Source organism: Mixophyes fleayi, chromosome 3 (assembly GCF_038048845.1).
Source record: "Mixophyes fleayi isolate aMixFle1 chromosome 3, aMixFle1.hap1, whole genome shotgun sequence".
NCBI classification, from domain to species: domain Eukaryota; kingdom Metazoa; phylum Chordata; class Amphibia; order Anura; family Limnodynastidae; genus Mixophyes; species Mixophyes fleayi.
Window position 1 is genome coordinate 271,150,610 of NC_134404.1, and position 14,407 is coordinate 271,165,016.

Here is a 14,407-nt window from a genome sequence, read left to right on the forward strand (position 1 = left end):
TTTTCACCTTGATCCAAAATCTAAAGGAGATACGCAGCTGAGAGAGCCCCACTTGAGTAAGGAAGGCATTGCAGCATGTAGCACATACTTACCAACTTTGGAGATCTCGCCTCCGGGAGGGGAGATCTCCATGCTGCGTCTTGGTGGTCCCCCTGCTAAACTGAACCAAATTTGGCCTATTACAGCAGGGCGCGGGGCCAATATGCGGTGTTTAGCCCTGCCCCCACCCACTTCACTAGCGACGTTAGCAGTATACGGGAGTTTGTCCTGCTCTCCCAAAAGTCCGGGAGAACACCAAAAAAAATTGTGAGTCTCCCGGACATTCCGGGAGAGTAGGCAACTATGACGTAGCATGAAGTGGGCTGTAGATCTCTATAGCACTGTGATACAAAGACTGAACCATGGGACAGATTTAGCCGCTTACTGAGCAAATGCTGCCCATATGATTTTCAGATATTTTCACTATACTTTAAACAAACAGCAGTTTGCAAATATATGCCTCAATCCCAGTCACCTAGCAACTCTAGCAAGGCCTTGCTTCTAATAATGTCATGGCCTTACCAACTATTTTAATGAGATGTCACTTGCATCCCTAGATGCACAAGATGAACAGGGCACCCGCTTAATATATGTCATCCCCTACTTTTCTGAGTTTAAAAATCAGTACTGTAGAAATCACCAAATAAAGCTTGCTCCAGGCTTCTTAAGCAGTAGCTGTTTTATTTGCAGCACAAAACAGCAACTCGCAAACATAAATAATCCGTGGCTTCCTGACACACTGTCTCAGCCCACAGTCCCTGACTATTGTCCAGCTGCTTGTCAGCATCGGAAGCCCCGCCCACCAGTTCCCAGAACCCTTTTATACACACACACACACACACACACACACACACACACAGCAATCACACCCACTTTGTGCACCTGTGCATGTGCTCCTTTCTCTAGATACCAGCAGGATCATTAACCCTGGCTGTACCTTTCCCCGCTGGTAACCACCTATTGTGGTTACCTTTTTCACAGTACATTTGAAGAAAACAATAAAATGCCAGTATAATAAAGAAAAATTAAATCAGGGATTAAACAGTGCTTTAACCCAGGCTTTTCTTTGCGTGCATAAAAAAATTAAATTCAAAGCACCATCCAGTCACTAACTATGGCATTGTAATTATATTTGTGTGCCCATCAGCAAAATTGTTTAAGGTTCACCACAAACATGAAGCAGACAATGTGTCACCACCTCCAGCTTACTGTAGCTCCTTCTACTGATCAGTCCGTGGCTGCCTGTTAATCACATATTAATAATATAATATTGCCTATTTTTGCTAAGGCCAAATCTGAACAACAGCAGCACTGCAGCACACAAGATATATATATCATCATGCCAGGCTATGGCAAAAAAACGATATCCTTAATGTGCCATGTATAACACAGTCCAATGAAAAGTCAAATATTTTTGCCACGTGTAATATAGTTAAAAAGATCTTATATTGTGCTGTAAATGTGAATACTAACAGGAGTTTGTGGACATTAAGTTATTGTGCTGCTACCCCAAGGGCAGCGTGGTGACCAAAGGGTTAATTTAGAGTGGTGCAGAAATTGAGGGGGGGGCAGGGAACGGGCATTCAATTTACAGTAAAGGCGTGCCAAACTCAAGTGCATGCAGCCACGTCCAAAACAAGCTCTGGGCATCGCAGAGTTACTTGTTTTTATGCCGTGTCTCTTGCTCCATTTACAGGGCTATTTCAGTCTCCTGGACAAAACCATGTTACAATGCAAGTGGTGCAAATTAGTATTCTGTTCTGCACATAAGTTAAATACTGACTGTTTTTTCATGTAGCACACAAATATCAACTTTAAATTTCAGTGTACAAATAAGTTATCAAGTATTTGTGTGTTACATGAAAAAACAGTCAGTATTCAACTTATGTGCAAAACAGAATACTAATTTGCACCCCTTGCATTGTAACATGGTTTTGTCCAGGAGACTGAAATAAGAAGTTTCTTAAGTTAAGATCCTTAATGAATCAGGCCCTATATCAGTGGATTCCAAACTTTTTCAGTTCAAGGCACCCTTAGGGCCTCCACAATTTTTTTCAAGGCACCCCTAAGCCAAAATAATTACCAAATAGTCCCCTGTCTTGCTTACCACTGGCCCTGGCCGAGGCACTCTTGTTAGATCGCCGAGGCACCCCAGGGAGCCTAGGAACACAGTTTGGGAACCACTGGCCTATATTATTAAATGGTGACATTAATTTCATTCTTTTGCAAGTTTATAATCTACATAGGTATTGGACGTATCTTGCAGTGTCTTGTGTAGTAGATCAGAGCAGTCCTACACCAGAACATGTATCTTCAGATCCGTACCCTGTTGAACTCAGAAGTGCGCCGATTTATGTGGGTTTTAAAACAAACACATGCTGCACTCAGTATGCGCGCCCTGAGGAATATGTATCTCCATATAACCTATATCTTCATATAACCTGCTTGCATGTCACCACATAGCCAACATACATCCATATAGTTTCTGATGCCACAAGACAGATATATCTACCCCATATAGATGATGTGCAGTATCTCTTTATAGCCAATATGCCCCACATGCCATTAATCAATATGTACATGTACCATCACATTATTATAAAGCCAATATACTTTACCTGCCACCATGTAGCCAATGGGCCTCCATATAGGCAAGATGCCTATATAGTTTCATATTCCCCCAATATAGTATAGGGAAATTCTATGATTTAGCCTCATGTCCTTCTATCTCTTCACCCACCCCTCTCCCAGAGTACTCGCTCCCACTATTAAACTGGTGTTTCTGCTTTGTCGTATTTCCCTGCATTCCCCCTCCAGCACCTGCTCATTCAAAAGCAGAAAGTAAATGAAGCAAGAGGATGCTCGGGTGGGACGGCGGTAGTGCAGGAGTCTTGGTTTGGCCACAAGACCAGTTAGTTTAAATTTTGTCAATTTACCATTGCAGGTCAGTATTTACTATAAGTGTTATAATCATACTGCATAACTTGCTGCACAGTATGGTGAAAAGGAAAATTGGCTGTGCACAATGGCACAAAAAGGAAAATTGTGGTGAACACTGTATAATGCAGAGCCCATATTCTGGTGACCACTGTATAATGCAGAGCCCATATTCTGGTGACCACAGTATAATGCAAAGCCCATATTATGGTGACAATAGTACAATGCAGAGCAGTAATAGTTCAGTGGGTCTCTCTGTCTAATTCTCTTACTCTCGCTCTCTCTACTAACCCTACATATTAAATAAAATTAAAACAATGGTTTATTCAACTTCAAATACTTATGTTGCCACCTACTGGACACAAAAGAAAGTTGCACCTTCTGTATTTCAACAGGAAACACCACTTTCATACATATTTATAGATAGCACAGAGTAATTTATAAATATAGATATACTTTCATTCAGGTTCGACACAAGACACATTTATTTTTGACATTACATTACTATGTAGACAGGTGACTTGGCAGGTAAGTATTTACCAATAGCATTATTGCTATAAACTATACACTGCTATAGTGTAATGCATAGTGCCTATTCTGGTGACCACAGTATAATGCATAGTGCATATTCTGGTGACCACTGTATAATGCAGAGCCCATATTCTGGTGACCATAGTATAATGCATAGTGCATAGTATAATGCAAAGTGCATATTCTGGTGGCCACTGTATAATGCATAGTATAACGCAAAGTGCATATTCTGTTGGCCACTGTATAATGCAGAGGCCATATTCTGGTGACCACTGCATCATCTTATTGCTTATATCTCGCTTTCATTCTATCATAAATCTTTCAAGTTCTGTCTCATTCATCTGGCCCGCCTCTCTAATTCTCTCTCTCATTGGCTGAACCTGCTCTGTGTGTAGATTGCTAGGTGGAGCACCCTATGCAAATACTTGAGCAGGAAACCTTGCTGCTAAGAGGCAGTGTTTTGTTAGCGTGACTCCCGAAACTTAGGCAAGTCCTTGTAAAGCATAGTTGCCTACTCTCCCGGAATGTCCGGGATATTCCCAGCCTCCTGGTAGAGCAGGCAAACCTCCTGGTTCCTGGCCGACCATTAGTTTAGTGGTGGGGGCGTGGTATATGGTGCAGTTTGTGCGTCAACATGGCCCTGTCCCCTGCTGTAATTTGCTAAAACTGTGTGATGTAATTTAGGGGTGGGGCCAATTATCCAATTTCTGGAGCCCCACCCCCCAGACGCCCACCCCCACACCCTCATCTCCCGGACGCCAGCTTGCTCAAGTTTGCAAATATGTTGTAAAGTGCACACAGCTCCTGAAAACCGAACTGCTCAAGTCCAGAATGGACAAGTGGCATTCCTAGATATTAAATAAAACTATTAAAAAAATGTATTCAACCTCAGATGCTATATTGCCACCTACTGGACACTAAAGAAAATTGCACACTCTCCATATTGCAACTGGAAACACCGGATTCATACACTTCTATATACAGCACAGGCTAATTCATAAATATAGATACACTTTAATTCAGGTTGTTCACATTGCACTTCTATTTTGATGGGTTTTAATATGGCAGAATAGATCATTCAATCTCTTCAGTGCTAGGAGCAAAACAGGCCATAAATGCTAAGAAAAGTGTGGTTTATTAGCTCATTAAAATAAGAAAACCAGCCTTTAAATATAAGAATGCATATCTATAGATTGAATATAAACTTAAACAATCGTACAGAATAGGCACAAGCAAGTTGCTTTTACAGTTATGCTACGAGGAACAGGATCATTTACAGTACAGAACATTACCCTCCAGCTATTTAACAGTACACAACAGGAATCAGAATTGCAATTATTTGACAAACTCTATGTTGACGTTTGACAGAGTAGGGAACAAAAGAGATGTCATTTTGCAGAGTGCGGTTATTCTATTTCTATTCTGCAAAAGCATTGGGTCTCATCCTATAATTGTAATGCAACCTATTTATTTTATTGAAATAAGTGGTACTAATGTGGTAGCAGGTTGGACTTTCATGTGATGTTTACACTTTTATATGGTGCGTTTCTTAAGAATCTTCCACACATCTAGTTTGTGGATGCATCTGTCCAGATAGAAGTGTAATTTTAAGTGCACTGGACAGACTATCTAGGCCAGGCGTAAGCAACCTGCGGTTCTCCAGGTGTTGTGAAACTGCAAGTCCCAGCATGCTTTGCCAGGAGATAACCAGCAGATAGGTGGCAAGGCATGTTGGGATTTGTAGTTTCACAACACCTGGAGAGCCGCAGGTTGCCTACCGCTGCTCTAGGCGATCCAGTACAGTCTGCATCATAATTGTCTTGCTACGTATTCTAATGAGGAATGCCATACAAAAAATATTTTTTTCTTAAATACTTTACCTCGATTTGTAGAATTGCTTTATGCAAGAAACACCCACAAAGACACTTTCAACCACTGAGGCCTGACACCTAGGAGAAGTTTGAAAACAAACAGTACTATCTAAAGTTGGCCTTTGATAGCTGGTTGAATAGAATCAATGTTTTTTTTTAACTTAAAAGGTTTTTATTAAGTTTTTAGTAAAAGAATATGTAACAAACATGGCAGTTACAACAGAGTACAGTGCATAATGTAGATCCAATAAATCAGTCAGAACTGCCCATAAACAAACAATCAAAAAAGAAACAACAAACAATAACACAAGGAACATTCAAATACACATAAGACAAAGACTTCAAGGGGGAGGAGGAGGGAGACAGACAGGGGGGAAAGAGTCGGAGACTGGCCGTATTAAACCCAATCAACCATAAAAATACATTTTGAAAACGGGACATCTACCCTCCAGAGGGGTATACAGTATGGGAGAGTTAGGTGGCAGACATAGGTCTGTACCCTAAGAAAAATTCATACCATGTAAACCATTTAACCAGGGGTGAGGAAGCCCTTGAGGTGAAGTTAAACCCTATGGTTTCCATCTCATAGCTGTGTTGAACTTTGCTGATGATTTTTGTAAGAGATGGAACCAAAGGGAATTTCCAGCTTTGAGCTATTGCGGCTCTGGCTGAGATGAGAATGTGCCCAGCCACATAGTGATTATGACGCTAAAGATCAGGGGTATATAGGTGTAAAAGCGCCATAGCCGGGGATGGGGATAAATCATCCTTAGTGACCTTAGTAATTAGCTGGAAAATTTCAACCCAAAGTGATTGTAGTTTAGGACAGTTCCAAAAAACGTGTATAAGCGTACCAATTTCCCCACAATTTCTCCAACAGTATTTGGTTTCTGACGGCCAGATTTTATGCAGTTTGTCTGGCGTGAGATACACCCTGTGAACCATTTTAATAAGCATTTCTGAATGGTTAATACACTTTGACATTTTGTATATATTCTTATAGATTTTCGCCCAGACCTCTGGCGATATATCCAAGTCAAGATCTCTCTCCCAGATCCCCTGCACCGAGAGATCTGTGCTGTCCACAGGAACCATCAAGAGTCGATACCAAACTGAGATGCCTCCCGCATGAGAAGTGGGAGAGAGAGACGACATAATACCAGGGGGAGCCGGTTTCAAGGCTGGTGGGAATGAGGGGTGAGAGTGCGCCCAATGTCTAATTTGGAGGTACTTGTAAAAGTCGCGGGCTGGGACATCATATCTCTCCTGAATTTGGGAAAAAGAGAGAAGTGAGCCTCCCTCCATAAGGTCCTGCACCCGACTAGCCCCCTGCCTATTCCAAAAGCTAAGGCGCAGGTCTGCAATCAGTTGAGACAGTGCAATTGTAGAAAGACTAGAGGAAGGGAGATGAAATTCTGGCAAAAGAGTCAGTATCTTATCACAGACAGAGAGAGAGAGAGTCTCTAACACTTCTCAGGGCTTGGGAAGGGCTTGGTCTACTTGGCTTATCTAACCATAGCAGGTCTAGTAGTGGGAATGGGGAAAAACTATGTTGCTCAATGTCAACTCAAGGCTTCCATAGCTGGGGGGGGAGAATCAATGCTTTTTGAAAGTGGTGATGTTCAGGGGGAAACCTTATTTTGTATTAATGCATATTCTTTAAATCAATACTTGTATTTTTTATATGTTTGTGGGTTAACTGTATGAGTTTACAACAAATTATATTAATTATAGACTATATTAAAAATAAATTATCCACCTTATTATCTTTTAATTAAGCTATTTCCTTCCCTTCTTCTGATTTGCCTTTATTTCAAGGGTGAGTACCATTTACTTTAATACACTTATATCATACTAATATTATAAAACATGAGAATTTCAGGTAAAGATCAAGTAAAGTCACTATTTGAAATGAATATATATCATAAGTTGTGTATTGCTGAGCTGTATAATATACATTATTATACATATATACATAATTGGTATTTTTATACAATTTAAATATGTTCACCATCTTCTCTTTCACTCCTCTGCAGCAGGTTGCCATGTTAAGAAGAAGGTACTTGTCTAACAGAAATTCATTTAAAATGAACAAATTATTTCATATAATGGAAAATCTGCCTTACATAAACATAAACTTACATTATTTTTGTTTTCTGTCTTGCTGCATATATCACGTATTCTCTCCAAGATGGCTTCCTCTTTTGGTTTAACAGTAACAGAATTACAGCTCAGAGCTGCTGCAATTTCTTCTTTGAAAGATGCAAATCGGCTATGGACAACCTTGGCCTCCCCTAGACTGCTCTTCACAATTGTGTCCAGCTCAGTGGAGCTCTTCTTTACTTGGCTCAGCTCTTCCTTGCTGGCCTTCCAGGCCCGTTGCGATGCGCTCAGTCTGTCCTGAAGCATAACAGACTCTCTTTCCAGCGTCTGCTTGGCATCATTGGCACTTTCCAAATTCTAAATAAAGGTGGGTACAGCATGCTTACAGTATTTGTTTTTAATATAATGATCAAACAATTATAAAATATTCATAAAGAAAATTCCTGAATCATAATCTACCAATAATATATTAACATCAGCATTTTTCATCAGTTTTTGGGTTCTGTTTCTGGATGACTGTTTTCTGAACTAGTTTTAAACATATCAAAACTTGTCTTCTGGAGTATCTTCATTAAGAAGCTGGTCACTGCTAATTATAACAAAATATCAAGGCAAATACTCAAGAAATGAACTTCCCATGCTTTTAAAACAAAACTACCAAAATTCTTATTCATTTTACCATCATCTTCCGCCTAGACTACTGCAACCTATTCCTATTTGGCACCCTCCCCACCCCCACCCATATATCCCCTATCCAATCTTAAATGCTACAGCAAAACTGATCTTTTGTAGCCTCACATCTTCACATCTGCTGCATCAATCTCATCATAGCTCCCTGTGCACTCCAGAATATATTTCAGATTACTCACCCTTATCTACAGATCCTTCAACAAAAGCACCGCTTCAAATATCTGAAATCTTATCTCCACCTACTCTCCCTGTTCCCCTCTTAGATATACAGCTGTCCGTTGCCTTGTCACCGGTAACCACCAGCATTTACTCTGTCTACCTTGTATGTCCCTGTCTTATGTACGTCCTGTTTCACTGGTGTAGCAGAGCTCTGTGGCTCCTTACAAAGCAACAATAATAATAACAACCACTTGGCTGATTTTAGATATAATCTTTCCCATTGACTGAGAATCAATGAAGCGAGACACAGGAAGCAGATGTCTATCTATAGATTAAACTATGTACTGCCCCGAGTAAGGTCAAATAAAAAGATGTCACCTTACCAACTAGCACACACAGAGAGTCAGACAGAAAGACAGAGACACTGGTACACACACAGAAAGAGAGTAACACACACACACCCTGGCACATAGAGACAGATAATGAAACATAATGACACACATAGAAATATATTGCCTTGACACAGAGATGGACATTGGAAACAATGGCACACACATGAAAAAGGAGCTGCCATACACTGGCACATATAAGCAGCCATGAAAAGACACTGACACCTGTAGACACATATCTCACTCTGTGTACTAGTGTACTGTGTACTTCTATGGCCATCTCTATATACTAGTATCTCCAGCAATTTATTTCTATGCAAAACCAAAATACAAAAGAATCCATCAGAAATATTACGAATCCCTAGTTAATTCGTAGGCTGCACTTTTATTAATATTGGCTAAACCTGCAACATGACAGCGTCCACTGTGTGTATGTAGGTGCATTTTACTAGGAATTTTCCCTTAAAGTAGGTTTATAATTTATTTTTTTAAGTGGATAGAGACCCTTTGTTCTTTCATTATTCTAAGAATAACAAGGTCATACTCTACAACCTCCTTTGAACTTTATTGAGCACCCCATCCACTTACATCCTATTCTCTTTATTCTTATTTTCGTTGTATTTACCATATGAAAAAAATCTTAATTTTTCTGCTCCTGGTCTGTGGGGTTATTTCTGTAAACTCTTGTGCCCCAAAAATAAGACTAGCCTACAAATGACATACATTTCCTCTTCAACAAATTTACTGCTTTTTCCAAACACTTAAACGGGGGAAATCTACTAAAGACTTATTTTTCTTCCCTAATTTTAAATTAACCAAAATCATCATAAAACTGGCAAATAGCCAGTTTCTTTTTTTTTCTAAAAAATAAAAAAAAAAGGTAAATGCTGATTTTGTCGATTTTGATCCAAGTAAACAAATGTGATTTACCGATGTTCAAAAACCTCTCAGAGCTTCCCCCATTCATTTCAAAGGCCCTTTCATGATTTTTTTGTTTCCAGTGTATGTGCTACATATAGAAATCCCTAAAAATAATTGTTAATTATTTTTTTCCCACATCAACAGAGATTCTGTTTATTCTCTACTGATGTGGGATGAAAGAAGGGAATCCCTTTCTTGCCACTAGCCAATCACAAGCATTCAAAGTAAGAATGCACTTGTGATTGGCTGGTGGCAAAGATAGTCTGGGGTGTAAATTTGGAAAACTGGTGATTTGTAGGTTGATTTGCCCTTAACAGATTTGGTGATTAGCAAACCGACATGTAAATTATCAGTATTTCTGCAAATCAATCTTTAGTGGATCCCCCATGTCTCCTGTACATTGTAACTTCATAAGGTCAATGATAGCAATGCATTATGTTTAAGTGTACATTTATGTGATTTGTTAGTATTATAATATCCTTTTCTGTACTACATGTAACAAATCTGAGTTAACTAATATATGAGCCTGAAAATGATCTAACATACATAAAAGTCAATGCTGCATCTTGCCCTTGGTTTTAGTAATACAGCTTAATCCCATGTAATTATGTCTATTTTAGAGATTTAACACACAGACCTTGTGGAGAGAATCTATTTGTTGAATAAATGATGTGCTTTTCTTTTTCTCTCTGTTCACTTCGGAGACCAGCTTCATGATGGTTTCCCTGCTGGCTTTAGATTCCGTCTCATGGACATTAATGGTTTCCGCAAGAGTAGCAACACGGCCCTTTAGTGCAGTATTGTCTTTGTAGAGCTCACCTGCCTAAAAGGAAATAAACAATTCAGTTATAAGTTGGTAGCTCCTCATATGTGGGTATATTCATTACACTGAGTACATTCTATCAAAGTAACTGAACCGATAAGCACAGTAGGTTATTTACTGTCTATAAAGAGCTGTAAATTACTTTATTTTATCACTATTAAAAATATTGCATTCACAATGTTAACAGATATTACTTACTAGTAATTTTCAGATCTTGTATGTCACTAAGGAACTTATTATTATTATTATTATTGTTATTATTTTTATTATTATTATTATTACTACTATTATTATTAGCTTCTTTTTACAAGCCAACTAATTTACATTTCGTGGACCTTCAAAGGATAATTAAGAAAAAATTCTATCCCAATTAGAAAACATCATACGCATTAACTAGTAATATGTATAACGATTAAAAAAGATGCAACAATGAATAATAGGTGTAGTTAGTCATTATGAGAAGTCAATATACAGCATAAATTAAAATGTTTAACTAACATCAAATGTAGAATAAAAGTTTTACTCCAGCTTAAAAAGCAATATTTTAGTCAATATTAACTGTTACCATGCTAAACCTTTGATCTCTATCTAATAACATTTTATTTATTATACATATTTATTACATGCACAGAAATGAACATCATGGTTTAAAGAACCATCTAATGTTATTATTTCAATAGCCCTCTAACCTAATGATCTTCAAACATCATCAGTTCATCTAGTTTTTGATTGCAATGACACAGGTAATATATGTATATTTGTGATTGTGAGTACCTTAGAAAGCAGCAATTCTTCTAGATCTTCTTTTCCCTTGATATCGACACCAAAACAAGCAGACAGTTGAGCCACAAAATGTCCATGACCTCTACTGTATCTAGATGCCTGAGATTTGCTATCCTCCAACTGACCAACATAGGTTCTAGATAATAACAATATATATTTATATTCTTTTGGTTAGTAAAATGGCATAAACAGTTTGTAGCTAGGAAATATAGTGCATTTAAATCAATAAAACAGGTCAATAGTTAGAGTCCCATACACATCTTGTGATTTGTGTGAGACAGCACTGGATTAATCATGCTCACCAGTTAGTCTGAAACACGCAGCACTGTGGCTTAGTGGTTAGCACTTCTGCCTCACAGACTACTGGGGTCATGAGTTTGATTCCCGACTATGGCCTTATCAATGTGGAGTTTGTATGTTCTCCCTGTGTTTGCGTGGGTTTCCTCTGGGTGCTCCGGTTTCCTCCCACACTCCAAAAACATACTGGTATGTTAATTGGCTGCTATCAAAATTGATCCTAGTGTGTGTGTGTGTGTGTGTGTTAGGGAATGTAGACTGTAAGCTCCAATGGGGCAGCGACTGATGTGAAAGAGTTCCCTGTACAGCGCTGCGGAATTAGTGGCGCTATATAAATAACTGATGATTAGGATGATATTACAGGAATGAGTTTCATCACACCTGATGCAGTGAGGAATACAATCATGGCCAAAAGTTTTGAGAATGACACAAATATTATTTTTCACAAAGTCTGCTGCCTCAGTTTTTATTATGGCAATTTGTATATACTCCAGAATGTCATGAAGAGTGATCAGATGTATTGCAATTATTTCAAAGTCCCTCTTTGCCATGACAATGAACTTTCTCTCAAAAACAACATTTCCACTGCATTTAAGCCCTGCCACAAAAGCACCAGCTGACATCAGGTCAGTGATTCTCTCGTTAACACAGGTGAGAGTGTTGATGAAGACAAGGTTGGAGATCACTCTGTCATGCTGATTGAGTTAGAATAACAGAATGGAAGCTTTAAAAGGAGGGTGGCGCTTGAAACCATTGTTCTTCGTCTGTTAGCCGTGGTTAGCTGCAAGGAAACACGTGCAGTCATCTTTGCTTTGCATAAAATGGGCTTCACAGGCAAGGATATTGCTTCTAGTAAGATTGTACTTAAATCAACCATTTATCTGATCAAGAACTTCAAGGAGAGAGGTTCAATAGTTGTGAGGAAGGCTTCAGGGTGCCCAAGAACGTCCAGCAAGCACCAGGACTGTCTCATAAAGTTGATTCAACTGCGGGATCGGGCACCACCCGTGCAGAGGTTGCTCAGGAATGGCAGCAGGCAGGTGTGAGTGCATCTGCATGCACAGTGAGGAGAAGACTTTTGGAGGATGGTCTGGTGTCAAGAAGGTCAGTAAAGAAGCCACTTGTCTCCAGGACTTCAGGGACAGACTGATATTTTGCAAAAGCTACAGGGAGTGGACTGCTGAGGACTGGGGTAAAGTCATTTTCTCTGATAAATCCCCTTTCAGATTGTTTGAGGCATCTGGAAAAACAATTGTCCGGAGAAGGAAAGGCGAGCGCTACCATCAGTCCTGTGTCATGCCAACAGTAAAGCATCCTGAGACCATTCATTTATTTAGTACATTCTACAAAATGACAGCTAGAATCTGATTGGTTGCTATAGGCAACATCACCACTTTTAAAACCCGCTGGAAAACTCTCAGCTTGATACATTTACCCCTAGATGTCCTTAGGCTTACTATAAATCTTTTGTTGCTTTACTCTGGATCACCTGGAAGTTTTTGGGACTGAAGTTGAACTCAATGGAAATATCTATTTTTTAATCCAAACAACTATGTATATATGTTACACACATATACATGATATACATTATCCTGTAGTTAAAGAGTTATGGAGATCATACACAAGCCGATTCTGCTGCTCAGCCCAACATACGCATGGGCTGAGTGTCCAGATCATTCCCAGCTTTAATGGGGCCTGCTAATTTCAGCTAACTGGGATTAAATGCACTGCAATATCAGGTGAATTGCTCCAATATCACTGCTCATATGTCAGTGTGTATTGACAACAAATAGCTCTTGAATTTGTTTATAATGTTACAAACAGGACTTATTAAATTGTTTAATGTCACCTGAAAAGTACAGTGCCCATGTAGAAAATAATATAAAATTCTAAAAATTTAAAATAGGTCAAACAAAAACTATACAACAACCAATAGGATTGTATTATATTGTATTGCATCCTATTCAGATCATGTATTTCACCCCAAGGGTAAAACAAAAATGTTTCTTGCTTTCAACACCTTATGAAGTGCAGTTACTATCATGGGTCCCAAAGTCACCTTATGCTGTATGCCCCTCCCCCCACAACATCCAACCACACACACACAACCCCAAGAATGGGAGAAATGTTAATTATAATCCAGTGTTTCTTGTAAGATGTAATTTTGAAAGTAGACATATCTGCATATGATATACACAGAAGTACTGTTTATGCTGTGGAATGGATTGGATGTAACGGTGTCCAGAAAAAAACATGTATATAACAATGTGTGTGTTTGTAAAAAAAAAATGATTATATATATAGGTGACCGCAAAAAGGTAAGTTTTGGGGTTTTTTGTTTTTTTCCCCCTGGGCACCTGCCCATTGTGCCCAGTCGGAAAGAGGGGCCTGATAAAGAAAGACACATGAGTGACATTTTCTGACATATCTTTTCATAATAATACCAAATATGCAGTTGTTACACCTTTCCTTAATTCTACACAATTGACTAAGTTAATCTAGTTATAGAATTATATGTGACATATTTCTTTATAGCAGTTTGAACACCTTGGTCTGGTAAAAATTGCCCCTGAATTCTACAAGCTACCTATACATAGTTAGCTTCATACTTCATATTCAATATACTTGGATGAGTCTAGTCACTTACAGGAGAGATGCTGAAAGGACATTTTAACCCAAAAGTTAATGTTAATTTTAAGTTAACAACCTCCCTCCCCAACAAGTAGGACTGTATAGGTCCTATGTCAGAGAACCCCCTGCAACCAGCAGAGAGAAAACCCTGTGCAACGGTGGCAGGGAGAGGAGTTCTGCCAAACTGTGGTGGCCCCTAACTTTTGGGTGGAAATATCTTTTTTAACATCCGG

At 39.0% G+C, this 14,407-nt stretch overlaps 1 protein-coding gene across 1 annotated transcript in view; it reads right to left on the reverse strand.

The window, feature by feature from the left end:
• Window positions 1-14,407, reverse strand: part of CCDC170 (coiled-coil domain containing 170) — a 63,113-nt gene that overhangs the window by 34,031 nt on the left and 14,675 nt on the right. The window contains exons 6-8 of the mRNA XM_075200714.1: window positions 11,238-11,382; window positions 10,278-10,463; window positions 7,521-7,838 (exon numbers count right to left, since the gene is read on the reverse strand). Of these exons, the coding sequence (XP_075056815.1) occupies window positions 7,521-7,838; window positions 10,278-10,463; window positions 11,238-11,382 (649 nt within the window). The remainder of the gene's footprint in view (window positions 1-7,520; window positions 7,839-10,277; window positions 10,464-11,237; window positions 11,383-14,407) is intronic.